The following is a 20361-nucleotide window of genomic DNA, read 5'->3' as shown; positions in this document are numbered from 1 at the left end:
CACAGTCTCCCCTCCATCAGCTGCTCAGTCTTCACCTGTGGGAGCCCCTAGAGTGGCTCCGTTTAGTTAAACAACTTTATGGAGCATCTAGGTTTCTTGCAATAGGCCAGGCCCTGGAAATACAGATATAAATCCAACATCACCTTTTCCCTGATGGAGTTCACAGCCCAGAGGGAGAAACAGGACATAAATCTACAGCTAGGTTGTGGTATGATAAGGGCCATGAGAATAGTACAGAGGAGAGAGATCTTAGAGGAGGCGGGTGAGGAGGGGGCTTGAGGAGGTTCCAGAAGGCTTCTGAAAAGGAAGTTGCAACAACACGGAGGATTTTTTTTTTCTTTTGAAATATCCATATATATTTTTTAAAGTTTGGAATAATTTTAAACATGTACAGTTGAACAACAATTTAACAAATATTCACATTTTGCCATGCTTACTTCAGAGCCTTTATTTTTAATTTTTTTAGATTAACATATAATGTGTTATTTGTTTCAGGGGTACATGTCTGTGATTCATCAGTCTTATATAATACCCAGTGCTCATTACAACACATACCCTCCCCAATGTCCATCACCCAGTTACCCCCATCCCCCCACCCCCCTCCACTCCAGCAGCCCTCAGTTTGTTTCCCGAGATTAAGAGTCTCTTACTGTTAGTCTCCTTCTCTGGTTTCATCTTGTTTCATTTTTTCCTCTCTTCCCCTATGATCCTCTGCCTTGTTTCTTAAATTGCACGTATCAGTGAGATCATATGACAATTGTCTTTCTCTGATTGACTTATTTTGCTTAGCATAGTACCCTCTAGTTCCATCCACGTCATTGCAGATAGCAAGATTTCATTTTTTTTGATGGCTGCGTAATATACTTCGGAGCCCTTAAAAAAGCAGTTCTAAACTATTTCATGCATAGAAAAAGTACACAGAATACTATAACAAACACCCATATACTGAGGTGGTTGAGCTCCCATTCTAGAGCCAGGCTACCTGCCTCTGCAGTGTGACATTAGGGAAGTTACTTAACCTCTCTGTGCCTCTGTCTTTTTTTTTTAAACCAAACACCTACCTCAAAAGGTAATTGTCAGGATTAATTAAGGTAAATCTTTTTAAAAAGACAAAAGGTCCTCACACACACTATGTGCTTCATAAACACTGTTACCTGTTAGTTCATGACCCTGCTTATTGAATCTTAACGTTCTGCTGCATTTGTTTTAGATATTTTTTATAAATATCCTATTACACATACTTTTAAAGAACCCTCTGTACACTTCCCCCCGCCCCGCCCCGTTCTGACTGCTAAGATAGAATAAAGCCAGAGGTCAGCATGGGAAAGTCCACTGCCAGGCACAGGGCAGGGGAGCCCCAGGCTTCTAAGGAAACCCTTCAGTGTGGTCAGAAAGGAAGTTGACCTATGGGCAGGGGAGGAGACTGGAGAGATGTCCAGGGCACGTCAGGGAAGACACCAAGAGCTCAGACACTGTCCACGAACCCTACTTGGAAGCCCACTTCCCTTCATAGACCTCACATCCAACTCTCCCCTGCCAGGAAATCCTCAGGGTCTCTTTTAATGGCTCCCTTCAAAACATCAACAACAACAACAAAAAAAACAAAAATAAAGAAACCTCACCCACACTTGCTCCCCAATCTGGAAAATTCTACCATGTATGGGCTACCTTTGAGAAAAGAGGGGAGACCCACAGGGGCAGCAGGAAGGGGGCTTAGCTTCCCTGAAGTCATTGCCACCTAGGTGCCCCGGAGGCAGGAAATGAGTGATTTAAGGCTGTAGCCCAGCCAGGAGCATTTAGCTTCCCTGGGCCCCAAGACGCTTGCACTGAGCAATTAGCTTGGGGAAGGAGTCTTCCTGGGAACTGTCTACCCCACCAGGTGGATATTCATGCTGAGTGAGCTGATAAGAGGGCCCCCTGACTGGTTTGATAGTTAACCTGACAGAAGCACATGTGTGGCTTGTCAGGCATGGATATTTGTGGGGAAGCCTTGGGTACAAGTATACACTACCGCCCAGCCTGGGTTGGAAATGTGTTCTCCCGTCACCTCCCAGCAGTACCATCATCTTTTATCTCAAAATGGGCTGTCCTCCATCCTCCCCTCCCCTCCACTTCTCCAGCATCCGTTCCAGCCACTGAGGAACAGCTGCTCTGAGGTCCGTCTCTCATCAGCTGCCTTATCTCCCTGATGAATAATGTTCCCCTTCCCTGAGCACCAGCCTGGCAGGAGGCCCGCCCCGCCTGGAGCAGGCCGCTGACAGCCCTTGGAGCCCAGGCAGCTGTCGGAGAGTGGGGTGGCTCCCTCGGCCCCCGCATGGGGTGAGGACTGACAACCCCCCCCACTGGCCTCACAGAGACATGCCACCCTGAGGCCCCGAGCCCCCCAGCCCTAGCAAGCAGCAGCTCACAGACTCAGCCGTTCCAAGCACATCTCAGTCCCCAGTCACCGTTCTGGGTGCTGGGGAAAACACAGGCACATGGGGCCTTCAGGGGAGGGGCCTGTTTATGGGAGATGCAATTTGTACCTACTAGTACAAACCTCCATACTGCATGTTGAATCATTCCAGGTCTCGGTTTTCCACATCTGCAGAATGGGCTAATTGTAGTGTTGTAGAGATGGCTGTGGTTCTCTGCTCTGATCCCCTTTGCCAGCCAGTGCACCCATCCCCCAGCACTGCGAGTTGTACCTCCGGCTTCTTCAGAGCCTTTGGCTGATGGGCTGATGGCAACCGTGTCCCTGAGATAAACCAAAGGCTAACTCCCTTTGTCACCTTCCCCTTTTGGTCAGGGGAGTTGGTAACTGAGTGATACTGGGGATGTAAAAACCCAGGCCTCTTTCCTCAGGGTGGGACAACTTCAGAGCCAGCCCTGTAGATCAGACCAAGACTGGGCTTTACGCACAACTACACCCCTTCCTGTCCTGCTTCCCTCACCCCCTCCCAGCTTTGCCTTAAGAGCACACCCTCCCTCCTGGAATCACAGCTTTTTGGAAGCTTGTTTTGGGCTTGGCTTCTAGGAGACCCAGCCCTAGATAAGTACCTACTTCACAGGGGCTTTATGTGAGGATTCGAAGAGATAAGGCTTGAAAAGCCCCTTGTAGGTGCCTGGCACTCGGCAAGTACTCAGTAGCTGGTAATCTTGATTCTTATGAACTACTGCTACGTGACAGAATGTCACAAGGGAACTCGGACAGACAGAGAGGTGGGTGTTGAAAGCCTTGGTTCCGAGTCTGGAATTGGAGGCAGTCAACCCAGGAAAGGGCCTTTGGAGGTCACGTAGCCCAACTTTCTTTGTCCTAGTGAGGAAACTGAGGCCCAGAGAGAAGTAACAGTCTCAAGAGACCCACGGCAAGTCAGGGGCAGAGCTGGACTAGCTGATGTCCTTGCTTTTTTCCCCTCACTCTGCCTGCCATTTTGGCATCTTCAGATCCTCTTTTTCCTGCTAGTTGTTGAAGTGTTGTTGACTTCAGATGGTCTAGGACCCTGAGAAGTGAAGCCAGAGCACACTCCTTTTCCTTGTGGATCTCTAGAGCACCTACTGTGTACTGGACACTTGCTAGGCACTCAGGGAAGGAGCCACAAACATATATATCAACACCTAGTTGTTACAGAGAGCTTCACCATTTTCATAGTGTGTGTGTGGGTGTGTGTGGGTGTTGGTTAGTAATGATGGCTTTCCCAAGAAGTGAATAATACCAGCCCATTCTACAAGGGAAGTATTATTTTTTTAATTTTTTATTGTTATGTTAATCACCATACATTACATCATTAGTTTTGGATGTAGTATTCCATGATTCATTGTTTGCATATAACACCCAGTGCTCCACGCAGAACGTGCCCTCTTTAATACCCATCACCAGGCTAACCCATCCCCCCACCCCCCTCCCCTCTAGAACCCTCAGTTTGTCTTTCAGAGTCCATCGTTTCTCATGGTTCGTCTCCCCCTCCGACTTACTCCCCTTCATTCTTCCCCTCCTGCTATCTTCTTTTTTTTTCTTAATATATATCGCATTATTTGTTTCAGAAGTACAGATCTGTGATTCAACAGTCTTGCACAATTCACAGCACTCGCCATAGCACATACCCTCCCCAATGTCCATCACCCAGCCACCCCATCCCTCCCACCCCCCCACCACTCCAGCAACCCTCAGTTTGTTTCCTGAGATTAAGAATTCCTCATATCCACGTCGTTGCAAATGGCAAGATCTCATTCCTTTTGGTGGCTGCATAATATTCCATTGTGTATATATACCACATCTTCTTTATCCATTCATCTGTTGATGGACGTCTTGGCTCTTTCCACAGTTTGGCTATTGTGGACATTGCTACTATAAACATTGGGGTGCACGTACCCCTTCGAATCCCTACATTTGTATCTTTGTGGTAAATACAGGGGAAGTATTATTAAGAGCAAGCTTTTAAAGACCATTATGAGCAGGCAAGTGGGCAAGGGTATTTCTGGACTTACTGTGTTTCCATATTAAACACAGGAATATTCTTAATTTCCACAATGCTCTCTCTGAATGGTCCTTTGATATCCCATTCATTTTCCCCAAGTCTGTACAAAGTTTCAAACATGAGACAGATCTTGGCTTCTGGGGGACAGCTGTGGTCCCATGTGACTGGAGTATAGAGCATATCCTGGGGGATGGCCACAGTGGGACTCAAGAACTAGACCAAAACCAAACTGGATGCAAGACTTTGTGTATCATTAACAAGTATTTGGGCTTCGATCTGCAAACGGTGGGCAGCGTCCAAAACCCTCTGTCCAGGAGAGTGACATGTTCAGATGTGGGTCTTACAAAGATCTCTCTGGGCACCGTGAAGAGGAGACTTGGGGTCGAGGCAAGACCTCTGTGCCCAGAAGAGGACACCCTCGAACAGGTCAGGAGTTAAGTAGGAGGTCACAACTTGTGAGCTGTCAGAAGACATCATATGGATAATTTCCACATGACTGAGACACAACTGAGGGTGATGGGAATGGAGGAGGAGAGATCACTGAGGAAGTGGGGTTTGAGTTGAGGGAGTCTTTGAGAGGCAGCTTCCTAAGCATGGAGAGTGGCATGGACAGAGCGCATCGTGAGTGGATACAAGATGAATGTGGAAGGCAGCAGAGCCAGGGTCCAGGCAGAGGAGATGCAGCTAAGAGGAGACCCACACTGCTTTCTGGGGAGCACTGAATGCCAGGTGAAGAAGTAAGAACCCCCACCTGTAGGCAGGAGAGGCTCCCGGAGGGTTTAGAGCAGCAGATAGCATGAAGAAAGCAGGATTTGAAGATCAGTCCAGGAGTGAAATGCAGAAGAGGTTGGTGAAGAGGTTGGAGTTAGCTCCCCAAGTTGCAGATCATGCACTGACCATTTCCAGGCCACATGCCCTGTCCAGACAAGTTAGATTTGCCCACCCAATGTGGTCCAGGACTTTTAAAAACGGGAGATTTCGTGCAAAAGATCTCCTAAAAGGCAAGTTTCTGGCTTCATTTGAAAAACAGAGGGTTTGGTAAAACCAGACCCAAGTATTTCCACATGGCCACCGTCTGCTGGAGTTGGATCGCCATGGTCCCCTTTAGGTGCAGGTTTGAGTTCCATGAGAGTTTTCCCATAGAAATCCTGCTTTATTTATTTTTGGTGCCAGTCTGCATGGTGATTTTTAAAACTTCTTTTGAATGAGTCATCAACATTTAAGTTTTTGAGGATTTCATACAAATATCCAGATTTGGGCTTCAACAAAAAGTCTTTAGGGCCACCTGGGACCTCATTCCTACGTGGCCATAACATCTGGGGCTCAGACCATTCTCCCGTTCACCAGCCCCACCCACTCCCCCTTGCTCTCTACAGAGTCCTGCGTTAGCTGCCATTTATCAAAGAGGTTATGCTTGCCTACAGAAGTATGAAAATGTTTCTTGTACTTGAGTCATTATCAAAAGTGGGAAAATGAAAGATGGAGCAAGGTGTGTGCCAAAAAGGCCAGAGAGTGCATTGTGGAAATTAAGAATATTTCTATTTGTTTACTATGGAAACAAAGAGAGTACTGAAGATCTACTAGAAAAGGCTAGCCCTCTTCATCCAGCCCTGGGGTCGCCTGCTTGGGCCCTGTAGCATTTAGCTTGGGAGTCCCTGGGGTAGAGGCAGGAAAATTGAGTAACACTCAGCAGTCTGGATTCTGAGCTGGGCCCTGTGCTACAGAGAGGAATAAGATAAGGGACTGTGACCCCAGGGACTAGGAGCTGAGGGTCTCTTGAGGTGTCCTGGGAATGAGGCAATGAGAGGCAAATGAGAGTAAGAGGGGGGACACTTCTGGAGGGGGAATCAGCAACATTGGTGACTCTTTACACAGTTGGTATCAGAGAGAATTGCAGATGGCTTCAGGGTGACAGATACTGGGCTCCCGGGGGCATGGTGGGTAAGAGAAGTCAAGAGATCCACTTTGAAGGAGGCTGATAACTTGGGCCCCGGGCACAGGGAGTTTGAAGTACTGAGTTTTCAGATGGGTGGACAGTGCTGATTGCTTGGTGGTTATGCACATTGGCTTTGAATCACTTGAGTCTCACGTGAACCTTGTTCTTGCTTTGCTTAATCTCTCCATGCCTTAGTTCCTTGAAAATACTCCTCTCCATGCAGGATCATGGTGAGGATTAAAGATAGCATAATTAAAAGCTTAAAAATGACTCCTGGCACAGAGGAAGTGCTCTGAAAACCTGAGTCATTTTCACTATTGCCTTTGAGGACAAGGTGGAAAACCTCCAGAACAGAGATGATTCCATAGGCAAAGAACCAACAGGGGGGCTTGGAGAAGAGCCACAGGAAGGGAGAAAATGGTGAAGTGAGGAGCCAGGAAGAAGCAGCTGGGAAACAAGGGAAGAGGGTGTCATTGAGGCAGGGAGGAAGGGTTTGGGCGGGGAAGACAATGATCATGCTACAGAGGCATGGAGGAGCTTTACAGCAGGGGTTCACCACTGGGGGAAATTTGACTCCCAGAGGACTCTTGACAATGTCTCCAGACATTTTTGGTTCTCACAACTGGGCATGGGGGTGCTATTGCATCTAGTGGGTAGCAACCAGTGATGTTCCTGACACCATGCAATGCACAGGACAGCCCCCCACAACAAAGAATTATCCAGCTCTAAATATCAGTAATGCCGAGATTGGGAAACCCTTCTCTAGAGCCAGGAGGCTATCAGATTTGACTCATGGTCACACCACCAACAGATGTGTGACCTTGGCAAGTTTCTTAACCACTCTGTGCCTCAAGTTTCCTTATCTGGAAAATGGGGGTGATAACACCTGCTGTCAGATTTAATGAATGAAGATACACAGGGCTTGGAATAGAGGCTCATGGTATGTTAGTTTTTATTAGAAATCAGGGAAAGTGAGGGCATAACAAGAGGCCGTCGCATCTTGGTTTGGCATTTTGGAGTGACCTCAATGTGATTTCATAGAGGTGGAGAGGAAGCTGAGCCAGATGCAGAGGGTTGTGGAGATGGGTACATGGGAACTGGGGCTAGCAGGCATAGACTGCCCTGTCCAACAGTTGTAGCAATGGAAGGAAGAAGAGGCTAATTATATGGCCACCAAGCCAAGTAGAAGGGCTTGCTTCACATTCATTTATTTATCGATGCCAACCTAAAGTTTTGGTTAATGCCCGACCGTATTATAGTTGACCCTTGAACATAGCAGGTGTTAGGGGTGCTGATCCCCTGCCAGTCAAAAATCTGTATATAACTTCTGACTCCCCAAAAACTTAAGTACTGATAGGCTCCTATTGACCAGAAGCCTTACCAATAATATAAACAGTCAATTAACACCTACTCTGTGTGTTATGTGTATTCTATACTGTATTCTTATAATAAAGTAGGTTAGAGGAAAAAAAAATGTTATTAAAGAAATCCTAAGGAGGAGAAAATATATTTACATTATTGTACTGTATTTACTTAAAAAAAATCTGTGAATAAGTGGACCTGAGCAGTTCAAACCCATGCTGTTCAAGGGTCAACTTGGTCAATGGAAATTTTCAAAACAAAACAAAAAAAATCACCTGCAGCCTCACCACCTTAACAAATTAGGAATTTTCCATCTCCTCTTCCAGGACCATCATTTTTACTGTGTTCCCTTTTCTATTGTTCTATGTCACATGAAATTTCCCATAAGCATTTTCCGTGATATTACATCGTTATAGTTATCATTTTTTTTCCAAAATAAAGATAACCTCATCGTTTTTTCCTGGTTGTAAAAAATGCTCTGTGCTCTCCCCTTTTTTGAATGTAGATAGCACCAAAAAGTCTGAAGAAGAATATAATAACCGTCATTTTCCATCCCACCCTTCAGAGATAACCAGATTAGCATTTTGGTAAACATCCTTCCAAATGAATCTCCATGTATTTATTGATGAGTTGATTGTAATTCTTTCATGTAAATATGAACATTCCTTAACCCTCAGTTCATTTTCGGCCTTAAATCGGAAGTTTCTTATTGTTGGGGTTGGGGTTCTTGTCTTGGGAAGTGGGGAGGCAGCTGTGGGTGGCCACACACAAGAGCAAAGGAAGGTGGGAAGCTCTAAAAGCGGCTAGAAGGAGGAAATGCTGGCTAGATGGGCAGTGTACCCATGTCCACAGGCTGCTGTGGCCAAGCACCACAGGCTGGGTGACTCAAGCAAGAGAAATGTAGTCTCGCACAGTTCTGGAGGCTGCAAGTCTGTGATCAAGGCGTGGGCAAGGCCATGCTCCCTTCTCAAGGATGCAGGTGAGGGTCCTTCCTGGCCTCCTCACAGCTTCTCGTGGTTGCCAGCAATTCTTGGCATTCCTTGGGGTGGAGACATATCACTCCCAATCTTTGATTCCTTTGTCACATGGCATTCTACTCTTCCTGTGCATCTATGCCCAAATTTCCCTTTTCTTCTAAAGACACCAGTCATGGGATGAGGGCCCAGTCTGCTCCAGTATGACCTCATCTTGACTTGATTAAATCTGCAAAGACCTATTTCCAAAAAGGTCACATTCACCAGTAACAGGAAGTAGGACTTCAGTGTATCTTTTTGGGGGACACAGTGCAATTCATAACATGTGGGATCCCCAGAGTGATAGAGGAGGAGGATGGGGAAGGATAGAGCAGTGTAGACTCCTTCTCTGAAATGAAAGGAAATGAAGAGGCCAGGACAGAGAGACGGAGATTCTTGAGGCTTAAGAAGGGAGATGGGGAAGCCTCCTTCCTCCAGCAAGTCGCGTCTGTGTTTTATTAAGCTCCTGATGGTTCACAAAGGGGGCCCCGGAATTCATCAGAGAGCCCGGCCGTCCATACGCCCCATGGGGTCCCTTCCCCACCGCCGTCATGCCGTGTAGCTAGCAGCTGCCGTGCGGGCCCCACAGGCCTCACTGCAGCATCCTGTTGTCCTCTCCTTGCCAGACTCTTGGTTGGCTGCCACCTAATTTCTTTTCAGCCTGGACTAATTTCTTGCAGTCCTCAGGCTGGCGGAAAGCATCCCTAATTCCCAAAGCCCTTCCATATGGCCCTCCATCTGCAAAGTGTGCACAATCTCCTCTGCTCTGTCCTTGTTGCAGGACAGTGGTCCATAAGCCTTCGGGAGCATGGAGACCATTGCAGTGTTTTGATCTTCTCCCTTCTTCTCAGGACACCTGTTTTTGCTGGTGTGCTCAGTTCTCTTGGTCTCCTTTCTCCAGATTCTGTACCCAAGGTTGAATTTTCAGACAATGGAGGGGGATGGAGAGGGATCGAGGAGTGTGGAGACGCTTCAGAGGAAACCAGAAGCCTCTCTGCTGGTGGACACCAATGTCAGAAAGTCTGGAGCCTTCCCAGGAATGGCTGGGGTCAGAACTGGGTGTGATAGGTCAGTATGTGACCAAAATCAGCAGCATCACCACCCGTTGTCATTCTGACTCTTGGGAAACAAGGGACCATTACAAAATTGCAGTCAAGTGGCTAAGAATAATGAGGCTTCAGCTTATTAAGTCCCAGGCAAAGCCTAGTCAAGATCTGTTCTTGCCACCACAGGCTTCTGCATATTTTAGGGAATCATTACACTTCTCTGATGTTTAAAAGTCACTCAGCCTTTGGCCCCCTGCCTCTTGACACTGCCTGAAGCACCCTGTAATCTCCAGGTACTGCCTCACGTGTCCCATCTCTACCATTTAATTATATGTTGTCCTTGATTTCCTCTCCAATGCTGACATACACTTCTGAGAAAGATCTGGAATCAGGAACCCAAATAATATAGCTCATTTAAGTCTAAAAATGAAAGAACAAGAAAACCCAGGTATAGGCTCCAGCCAGGATGTGTGGTATTGAAGGCAGCCTTCTTGCCCAGGCGTGAAAGATGCAGGGCTTGGACCCAGTGGGACTATGGAGACGAGAAGGAAGGGGGCTCATGAGAGCCATTGGGACTTCTTACCCAGCCTCATCTCTTGCCATCACCTCATCAGACCTTAAACTCCAGCAATGTAACCAGTTGCAAACTTTGCCACTTCCTCCCAATATCAGTCAGAGCAAGAGTGATGGCAAGCAACTGACCCAATTCACCAGTGTAGACAACAAAGGGAACTTAATAAGTCATATAACTCAGAAGAAAAAGTTGGGTACAGGGACTGTTCCCTCTACCTGGAACATCTGCAAAACCTTGCCCACATGACAAACCCCTACTCTTCCTTCAAGACCCAAGCCTTCTGGTACACGCTGACCCACACCCACCCCCAGACAGAGTTGAGTATGTCTTTCTTTGGTCCACCTTTGTACCTTGTACTTGCTTCTATTATTTCACTTACTTACTGGTGCACTTTGTGAGTCCTAGTCCTTTAGAATTGCACCCAACTCCTCTTGGATTGGGCATGTCCTGAAAACAGGGGTCATGTCCCTGTCATCTCAGGGTCTCCAGCCCCTACTAGGGTACTTGGCCCCCTGCCAGGGCCTGAGAATTGCTGGTGGCCACATCCTTGATATCAGGACTTGGCCATTCCCTGACTGGATAGAGAAGTTGCGGTGCTGGGTATGGAGGGAGGAACTTCATGCCACAGGTTGCCTGGCTCAAGTCACTAATTTTTTCTGCGTTCCTTGCAAATCCCTCATACCACAGGCTGTCAGGAAGGACCCTGTGCATTCTATGCAGCAGTGAATGGCAGCATTTGAATTGTAACACGTGCCTGGTTTGCCCAGATTTATCACTCATAGAAAGTGTTTATTTTTTCACATATTATACTTGATAATGTGAAGCGGTCATGGGTCCATCTTGAATTCCCTGGGGTTAAAACTTTCTTGATGATGCTAACATATCTCAGGAATACAGAGCATGTTCCCTTGTAAGGTAGCCCCTAGTTGTTAGGGACCACATGATACATCCTGGCAACCCTGGCTGTCAGCACCAGGTCTCTTCTCTAGGAGTACAAGTAAAGAGGTCCCTCCCTTTTCCAGTAGTCATTTCACTTCATGCCCATTCATTTATTCCCTCACTTATACATGTATTCATTAACTCGGTCATTCATTTAAAAACATGGGTATGGTCTATTTTGTTCAAGACAGGCAGGCGTTCTGTTCTCATTGAGCTGTCATCTTTAGAGGGAAGAGACAGACAATAAAAAACTAAACCGATAAACAGGAGAAATAAAATTGCCACAAGAATTGCGAAGAAAGGAAAATAGGGCAATATGGGGCTTAGGGCAAATTTCAGTAGAGTGAGCAGGACAGGTATCTTTGTGGAAATGAACCCAAGCTGATGAGTGAGTGATGAGAACGAGGCCCCCTGGGCACCATTTGGGGAAGAGTGTCCAGGGAGAGAGTTAGAGGAAGAGACAGTGTCACTGTGGCTCAGTGGAGGTGAGGGAAGGAGAAAGGTAGAAAGTGAGGGTGGAGAGGTGGCAGGGGTCCTGTTGCCATGGTAAGGAGCCTAGAATCTGCTGTCAGAAAGAGGAAGCCTTCAGAGGGCTTTTAAGCAGGGAAGGGCTGTATAATTTTGAAAGAACTCTTTGAATACAGCATCTTGAGGTAGATTTCCAAATCCTTAAAGACAAAGAGGAGAGACCACTACTGTTATTTCAAAGAATCAGAAAGATTCCAATTTAGAGATGAGTTCTAGAAGTCCTGGAGAGAAAGCACATCATAATATCTGGGACTGGAATGGGGCCATCCCAGGACATGCCCTCAGATACTCCTCTTAGAAGATGATCTTGGAAGGGCACCCTCTTTTTCTAGATAGCCAGATTACCCCCCCGCCCCAGGCTGTCTTTCTTATGAGTTCTCCACAAACAGTGAAAAACTGGCAGACTAGCCAGCATGAGACCTTTGATTATTTCCTCCTGGGGCAAAGTGGAGTTACCCCCAGTGAGACATCAGGTTTCCCTCTGCTGTTGTCTGTGGGGGAGCCACCCTGCTGGGAGTAAGGAGTATCTCATTGTGAGAATCAGGGCCCCAGAGGACCCTCTGATCATCAAAGCAGAGAGAAATCAAAAGGGAAAGACTGATAGATTTGACTAGGAGGGAATGGAAAATGTGTTTATATGTTTTTTTGAAAATGCACAGCCATAAAAAAAGGGGGGGCAAGCAAACAACCAGTAAAAATATTGCCACACAGGACAATGTGATAAAGATAAAGGGCAGCATCCTATACACAGAGCTCTGTGAGCAGACTTTTACAGAAAAGAAAAGAAAAGAAAAGAAAAGAAAAGAAAAGAAAAGAAAAGAAAAGAAAAGAAAAGAAAAGAAAAGAAAAGAAAAGAAAAGAAAAAAGAAAAGAAAAAATGCACACCATTAATGAAAGTACTCAAACTCACTAAAGTCACAGAAATGCAAACTAAAACAGCAGTGGGGATACAGGGTATCTTAGGGGAAGTTGCTTATAAAAAATGTATTTTTCAAAAACTGCTGTGCTGGTGAAGCTGTAGTGATATGGACGCTGACATGTGCAACTGGTGGCCTTTAGAAAGAGGGGCATGTTTGGGTACTTAAAAAAAATTCATACCCCTTAAGCCAGTAATCCCACTTCTTAAAATCTATCATAAGGAAATAGTTAAAAAGGAAGGCATTGATTTGTGTGCAAACATGTACGTGTGTGAAGTTTTGGAAACAATCTACTTGATAATAGTGGTTGATAAGTTGACTTCATTATGGTATATCCATTCATAGACTGTTAGGTGGCTGTTAGAAATGATATTTTTGAAGATATGTTGTTATTAGAAGAAATGCTCACACTATGATATGTGGAAAATAGAAAAATAATAATAGCATGAAATCAGTTATGAGTATGAATGCATATTATGTACATTAAAAATAGATAAGTGGATTGTAGTGTACATATAAGGAGACACATAAAAGGTTATTAGGGATTTTCTCTGAGTTGAGAATTACAGGTAACTTTGTTTACTTCTTTGTGTTTTCGACGCTTTTTTTCTTTTACACAATGAACATATATTACTTTTAAAATCATATAAAAGCAAAGAGTGGATATATTTTGTGAGTGCTGTCTATTGTCATCAGATCCCTGTTAGAAACACACCACTCGCCCCTTCCTCCCTTCCTTCTCTATTGCTGTAAGACCCAGTGAAGTGAAACACAAAGAGCAGGAAAGCCAGAGGAGAGACCTGGGTGTGACCTACTGTTCTGACATGGTTTTGCCTGGGACGCATCACTGTCTTGCTATGGGCTCATGTGACCTAGGACACATCACTGCCTTTCTGTAGGCCTGTTTCCCCATCTGTAAAATACATTAGTTGGATTGGTTCAGCTCTTAAAATGCAATAAGGATATAGACATAATAATTCCAAGCTTCTAACCCAACTCTGACCCTAACTACAGAGTGACGTGATTGACCATTTCCATGAGCACAATGTCAGCCATACCCAAGATGTCACCATCCACCTAGCTCCCCTAGGATGAGTTACAACTCCATGAGGGAAGCTTTTTCCATTTCCTCTAGGGATGAGGGGGTGATGTTCATGTACATCATTTGTTCCTTCAACATGTACTTATTACACCTCTGCTCCCCTGGCACCAGGCCCTGGGGTGTACAAGGAGACCCAAGCTCAGAACAATTTGAGAAGTGTCTGCATCTGCAGCTCATTCTTTCCTTCTGTCTCCACTAATCGGGGGCGAGTCCTTTCCATTTGACAGTTAATTTTAACTTAAATTTGAATTATTTTAAAGAGAAACAGTTTATTGGAAGCTAAGTGTCTAACTCTGGATGAGCCAAGTGGATCATACCATTTTAATTGTAAACCACCTACACAATGTGAAGCTGATTTTCTTGTGTGACCTAGAAGTGAGGAATCTCGAAATAGATTGATCCTTGGCAGTGCAAGTAAAACAGTGTGTGAATTCACCTGGAGTCATGTGATGGAAGGAAGAGTATATGGACTTGGAGTGAGATCACCTGAGTTCACACATGCCTCTCCTACTTCCCAGCTTTGTGACTTGGGGGAAGTTCCTAACTTCTCTGAGCTGCATGTTCCCACCTACAAAGTGGGGAAATAGTCCTGACCTTACCCAGGTCTGCTTGTGAACACTAATCAGGATCATGTCTCCAAAGGGTCCCAGCAAAGAGCCTGCCATGTTCTTGGCCATCACATTAATGTTCTTGCTGCTTTCCAGAGGTTGCCACTTGAAAGGGATGAGACCTGTTCGAAATATACAGGTTATATATGAATGTATACATATTATGTATATATGTAAGTATATATACAAACCATGCTACATGGTAGTTGAGAACTAGGGCCATGAGGCTACACGTATCTGACCCTGCCGTGTACCTGCAGCATGTCTTTTTGAGCAAGTGACTTAATCTTAGGTGAGCTTCAGGGTGCTGTTGACACAAAATGAACACATTTTGGAATTTCTTAAAAAAAGAGAGAGAGAGAGAGTTATTCAAGCCCAAGTTAGGACAGGGCCAGGATGCACTGTCTTCACAAAGAAGAGAGTGTTCTGGTACGGGAACATTTGATGTAGGTTTATATACATATTTTGCATAAAAAGTTGCAAATTATTAGACAAAGAACATTTCAGAAAGTTGCAGGCCTTATCTTAAGTTTCTAATATTTGCAAGGCTGTATGACTTGAGTCTTATGGGAACCATGGAAATTTCTTACTTTTTCTTATCTTTTGTGTTCAGAATGATCCTTTTTGGTTATTTTCTTTAACAAAGCAGATGTACACCACGTGTGCTTGGGGCAGACATAGAGCCCATGCTCTGAGGTTTTGCTGGGTCATTTTGACCTTGGTAAATGTTGGAGTAGAGCTTCCCTGGGAGCCGAGGAGCAGGGCCCACAAACATTAAAAGTTGAAAATTTCCTTTATCAGTGCTCCTCTGTAAAATGGAGTTGCCAGCAGCATTGCCCACATCCTTGGGCAGTTAGGAGGATTCAGTAAGGTAGTAGGTGTTGCCTAATAAAAATGGAGGTGGATTCACTGAGTTATCTCATACATTTTCCTCTGATTGTAAATGAGTATTTGTTCAATGTAGAAAAATCTAAAAAACACCTAAAAAATAAAATGAATAAAATATGAGTTGTTTTCAGCCCCTTTATTTTGTAGCTGCTGTGTATTTGCATCCAACTGTCCCCATCCACACTCCCCCACCCCATCCCCATTCTGAACTGAGGGCCCCTGGCTGGCGGCACCCATGCCAGGTCAGTGCTATCCCTGTAGACTATGGCCCGGTGCCCTGGAGTTTCAGCAATGCCACATGTAGTAACACTGCTGCCGACCCCTCTCTTTGCAGATCCTTCAAGCCAGACTTCATCCTAGTCCGTCAGCATGCCTACAGCATGGCTCTAGGAGAAGATTACCGAAGCCTGGTCATCGGTCTCCAGTACGGAGGGTTGCCTGCTGTCAACTCCCTCTACTCTGTCTATAACTTCTGCAGCAAGCCCTGGGTGGTAGGTGATGGGCCAGGCTGACCTAAAGCGGAGTGGGCAGTGGGTGGCCTCCCAGCCCTGAAATGGGCCCATCCTCCGGCATGGAGGCCTCAGTAATGGGTCTTTCTTAAGAACTGAATAACGAATACCATATAACAACATAGTATGAACATATTATGATATAGTGTTATCTTATAATAACATTAGTGTAAGAGGGGTACTGTACTATTCTTACTTACATTAAATTATATCATTTTTGTTAACAGTGGGCACTGTATTGAGCACTTACTTTGTACCAGAAAATCGTGCTGCCTGGTGCTCAAACTATTGCTATCATGTGAAGTGGACATCATTACTCCATTTGACAGAAAAAGAAGCTCAGCTTCAGAGTAGCTAAAGAACTCACCCAGGGTCATATAGACTGTATTAGGGGTGAAACCAGAACTGGAAGCCGTATCTCCCCAAACCCCAAGACTTGATTTTCCCTGTTTTGTATTCATTAATTTCATTCATCCCTTGATTCAGTTGAGTCTCCATTCAAATGTTACCTGTAAGAGAGGGTTTTCCTAGGATACCCCCATTCCCCCCAATACTCTCAATTCCCTTAGCCGGCTTTATTTTTCCCCCAATACTTATCTCCATCTAGAATGATATATTTATCCATTCTTTTGCATATTATCTGTCTTCCCTACTGGACGTAATTCATTCATGCAACAAATAATTTATTCAGCACCTGCTATGTTCCAGGCACTGTTCTAAGTTGGAACATGGCAGTGAGCAGATCAGACCAAAGTCCCTGACCCATTCATCTTATATTCTAGTGAGCAGGGGCACATGCTGTATATTAATAAATATGCCAAATATGTAATACGTATTATAAGTGCCAAGAGAGAAGATAAAGCAAGGAAGGGAGATAGGAAATGTGGAGGCTGGGGATATATACAGTGTGCTCTCTGGAGCTCTAGCTATCTTGTCTCTTGTTTCCCTCTGCTTGGTCTCTTGGTGGTAGGACAATGGTTGAGAACATGGGCAATGGAGCCAGATTGACTAGTTCTAGAAGCCTCAGTTTATGACCTGTGTCATCTTGAGCAACTTGCTTAACCTCTCTGAGTTTATTTTCCATATTTGTGAAATGATGATAATAATAGGGTCATCCTGGTAGGGTTATGAGTGAATACATTTGGCTGGCACTAAGTATATACTCAATACATGGTGACAATTATTATATTCATTCAGTAAATATTGAGTGCCATCAAGGTCTTTGCAGAGTTGGCACTCAATATTTATTGAATGAATATATACATTAGTTTAGTAGATATGGATAGTTTTTAACCACTATTATCACGCCTCTGGTCTCCTTCTCATTCTACCCTGAGATTTTTTGTCTATGGCATCCCAGATTTGATGCCACTATCTGGAAAGGGTCTTAGATAGTATTAGCCCACCCTCCTTGTCTTTCCACACAGACATCATGATGGCAGCAGCTAACATTCATCAGCACTCTGTGCTGTGCTGAGCTCTTAATGTACATATTGTATTTGATCTTCAGAACCACCCTGACAAGTACGTATTGCTAACATCTCCATTGTACAGATGAGGAAACTGGAGGTGGACATCTCCAAAACTCGTGTGCTTGACCATAGACTTACTCTCTCAATCTCTGGACTTCAACATCCTTATCTGTAAACTGAGGAATCCCCCATCATTTCCCATATTTCTGAGGTTCCTCAGACCCTCTAAGTGGATTCCATGTAGCACCACACCTTCAGACTGTACCCCAAGAGTTTGCAGACCAGTTCTAGCATGATGCAAAAAGTTCTTAAGTTACCGTTCTCTCTGTCTGAGCCATTAGTGTTGAGTTACTCCCAAGTCAGTCTGGTGCAAAACTTAGCACCCCTTCTAACCATTGGGCCACAAATTGTAGCTTACTCCTTCTTCCTGATCAGAATTTACCCTGCCCTTTCCACTTCCACCAGGAGTTCCCTTTTGCTTTCTGGGTAAATTCTAAGCTCCTTGTTCCAGCCTTTAAGGCTCCCACTGGTCTGTCACAGATCACCCCCTGTCAGCTTCTCTCACTGTCCCCTGTACTCAAGGCCACAGCTATGACAGCCACTGAGTGTCTCCAGGGCACTAATCTCACTGCACACCTAGACTACCCTTCCATCTTTTCTTGTGTCATCTTCTCCAAGCACAAAGTGAGCTCCCAGGGGTGCTAAGTGGTGTGGGGTAATGGAGGAGAATGTAAGTCCAAGGCCTGCCTCCCAGGAGCTTACCCGCCAGCTCTGGAGATGGTAGCTATCTCTATGGCAAAACAAGACTGTGCTGAAGCAAGAGGAGCCAGGTGTGAAAGGGACGCAGCTCAAGCAGTTGGAAATGAGTGTGGTTGTAAAAGCAGAAAAAATAGAGTTGACCCTTGAACAGTGCAGGAGTTGGGGTGCCAACACCCTGTGCAGTTGAAAATCTGTATATAACGTTTTACTCCCCCAGAACCTAACTACTGATAGCCTACTGTCGACTGGAAGCTTTACTAATAACATAAATAATTAAACATAATTTCATATGTTATATGTATTATATGTTATTTTCTTACAATAAAGCAATCTAAGGAAAAGAAAATGTTAAGAAAATCATAAGGAAGAGAAAATACATTTATAGCACTGGACTGTATTTACTAGAAAAAATCTGCATATAAGTGTACCTGTGCAATTCAAATCCATGTTGTTCAACATGTTAGCTGTGATCTAACATTCAAGTGCTCCTAGGGACCAGGCGCAGCTTTTCATACATTGTGTATTATTGGATCTCTTGTTTTTTCCATTTACAAATGGAATGACTTTCCAGGCTACACAGTTAGTAAGTAGTGGAGAATTTGAATCCAGAGTCTATACCATAAACTGTTATGCTGTACTACCTCTCTAGTAAGAAAGGCTTTGCAGGCTGGGGACGTGGCATGAATGTCAGCAGGTAGTGCTTGTGTGAAATGTTGAGGGTGTAGTAAATGCTCATTAAATGTAATTGAGCTGAACTCAGTGGCCTGGCAGGAATGAAGAGTTGATGCAACCAGATAATTGAGAAGATTAATTTCCAGCCTAAGAATCTGGTTTTTATCTTGTAAACAGGGACTAGCTACTGCAGCTCAGCTAAGAATGGTCAGATACTTGAGACCTGGGACTGAGTGGGAGGTTCGCCACATTGATTGACCAATGCTCTCTCTTCTTTCCTAGTTCTCTCAACTCATTAAGATCTTCCATTCCCTGGGTCCTGAGAAGTTCCCACTTGTGGAACAAACATTTTTCCCCAACCATAAGCCGATGGTGAGTGCCCTTTTTTACTCTGATGATCTTCATGATATGGAATGAACACAGACGTCCATGTTTTCAATCCCTTTGAATGGAGGAGTGGGCTGAGGGTCTACTCTCTGACCACCTGGCCCTAAGGAAGAGTTGTGATGTCTTATGGGAATGCCTGGCTTCCCTAGGGAAAGAGTCAACTCTTCAGGTAAAGTTTGAGGTAGCAGGGCAAATGACAAAGGTAGATGGCATTCCTTGGGACATTGGGAATTTTTAGCAAATCTGGGGACAACTTGAGCTGGCATTTTTGGAGCCAAAGGTTGATAATAAAGATAAAAGATGTTTCAAAGGTTGGAAGTTGTTTCCCTTGGGCTCTGGGCAGAACCTGGTTTCAACTCTTATTTCAATAAAAACAGTAATATTTTATTTGCGTTGATCATCAAAGGGCAGTTTCTTTGTATGTTCTCTTTGCATTTTGACTTTTGTGTGTACCTGAGGTTGTCTCTGGGAGGTGGTTGGAGCTTAGCTTGGAGCACATGGTAGAGCCTCTCCTTTGGAGGACATCTGGGTGGGAAGGTTAATGTCTTTCTGAATAGGGTGGAGAGCTCTCTATCCCACAGCCAGAAGAAGTTGGGTGGAAGAGTTCTGCGCAGCCAGAGATAGCCTGTGTTGTGTCTGCTTGTGTGGTTGGTGGTCTTCTTAAACTGGTCAAAGGAATGCAGGACCGTGGCCCCATGCTTGCCACATAAGCAATGTGAATTTTGGGGAACAGGGTAGTTAATAGGGTATCCAAATGTCTCAGCTGGGGACTGCAGCCTGGTTTTAGAATCCCAAGCTCAGGCTGCTGACCTGGAGGATTCTGTTTGGAGACATTGATGGGTAGGACTGCAGGCTCCAAGGAAGAGCAGTCTAAACAAGCAGAGAGGTTTCCTTTGATTATCTTTCCCTTATATCTGATCTGGTAAGAGTCTTAGAATCCAGGATGTGCTGCTTGGAATAAGAAGGGTTTGTGGAACCTGGCATATTCCAACAAAGCATGAACACAGTAGAGAAAAGTCAAGGTTTATCATCAAGCCAGAATGAGTTTGAATCATAGTCTGCCAGCATACTAGGTCTTGAGCAATGAATTAACCCGAGTCTTGGGTTCCTCAGCTGGAAACTATGGAGGACAGTGGGGCAACCTCACTGGGTTGTTGAAGTTTAATATAATCATGTGTATAGAGTGCTATGC

At 44.9% G+C, this 20361-nt stretch overlaps 1 protein-coding gene across 2 annotated transcripts in view; it reads left to right on the top strand.

Moving 5' to 3' along the window:
* SYN3 (synapsin III) overlaps positions 1-20361 on the top strand; it is a 405786-nt gene that overhangs the window by 98630 nt on the left and 286795 nt on the right. For both annotated transcript variants that reach the window (XM_028088587.2, XM_028088586.2), the window contains 2 exons: positions 15705-15861; positions 19065-19154. In XM_028088587.2, coding sequence (XP_027944388.1) covers positions 15705-15861; positions 19065-19154 — 247 coding nt within the window. The remainder of the gene's footprint in view (positions 1-15704; positions 15862-19064; positions 19155-20361) is intronic.

Source organism: Eumetopias jubatus, unplaced genomic scaffold (assembly GCF_037043125.1).
Source record: "Eumetopias jubatus isolate StellerSeaLion01/CBP00866 unplaced genomic scaffold, mEumJub1_p1.0 scaffold_8, whole genome shotgun sequence".
NCBI classification, from domain to species: Eukaryota; Metazoa; Chordata; class Mammalia; order Carnivora; family Otariidae; genus Eumetopias; species Eumetopias jubatus.
This window is presented reverse-complemented; position numbering and strand designations above follow the sequence as displayed.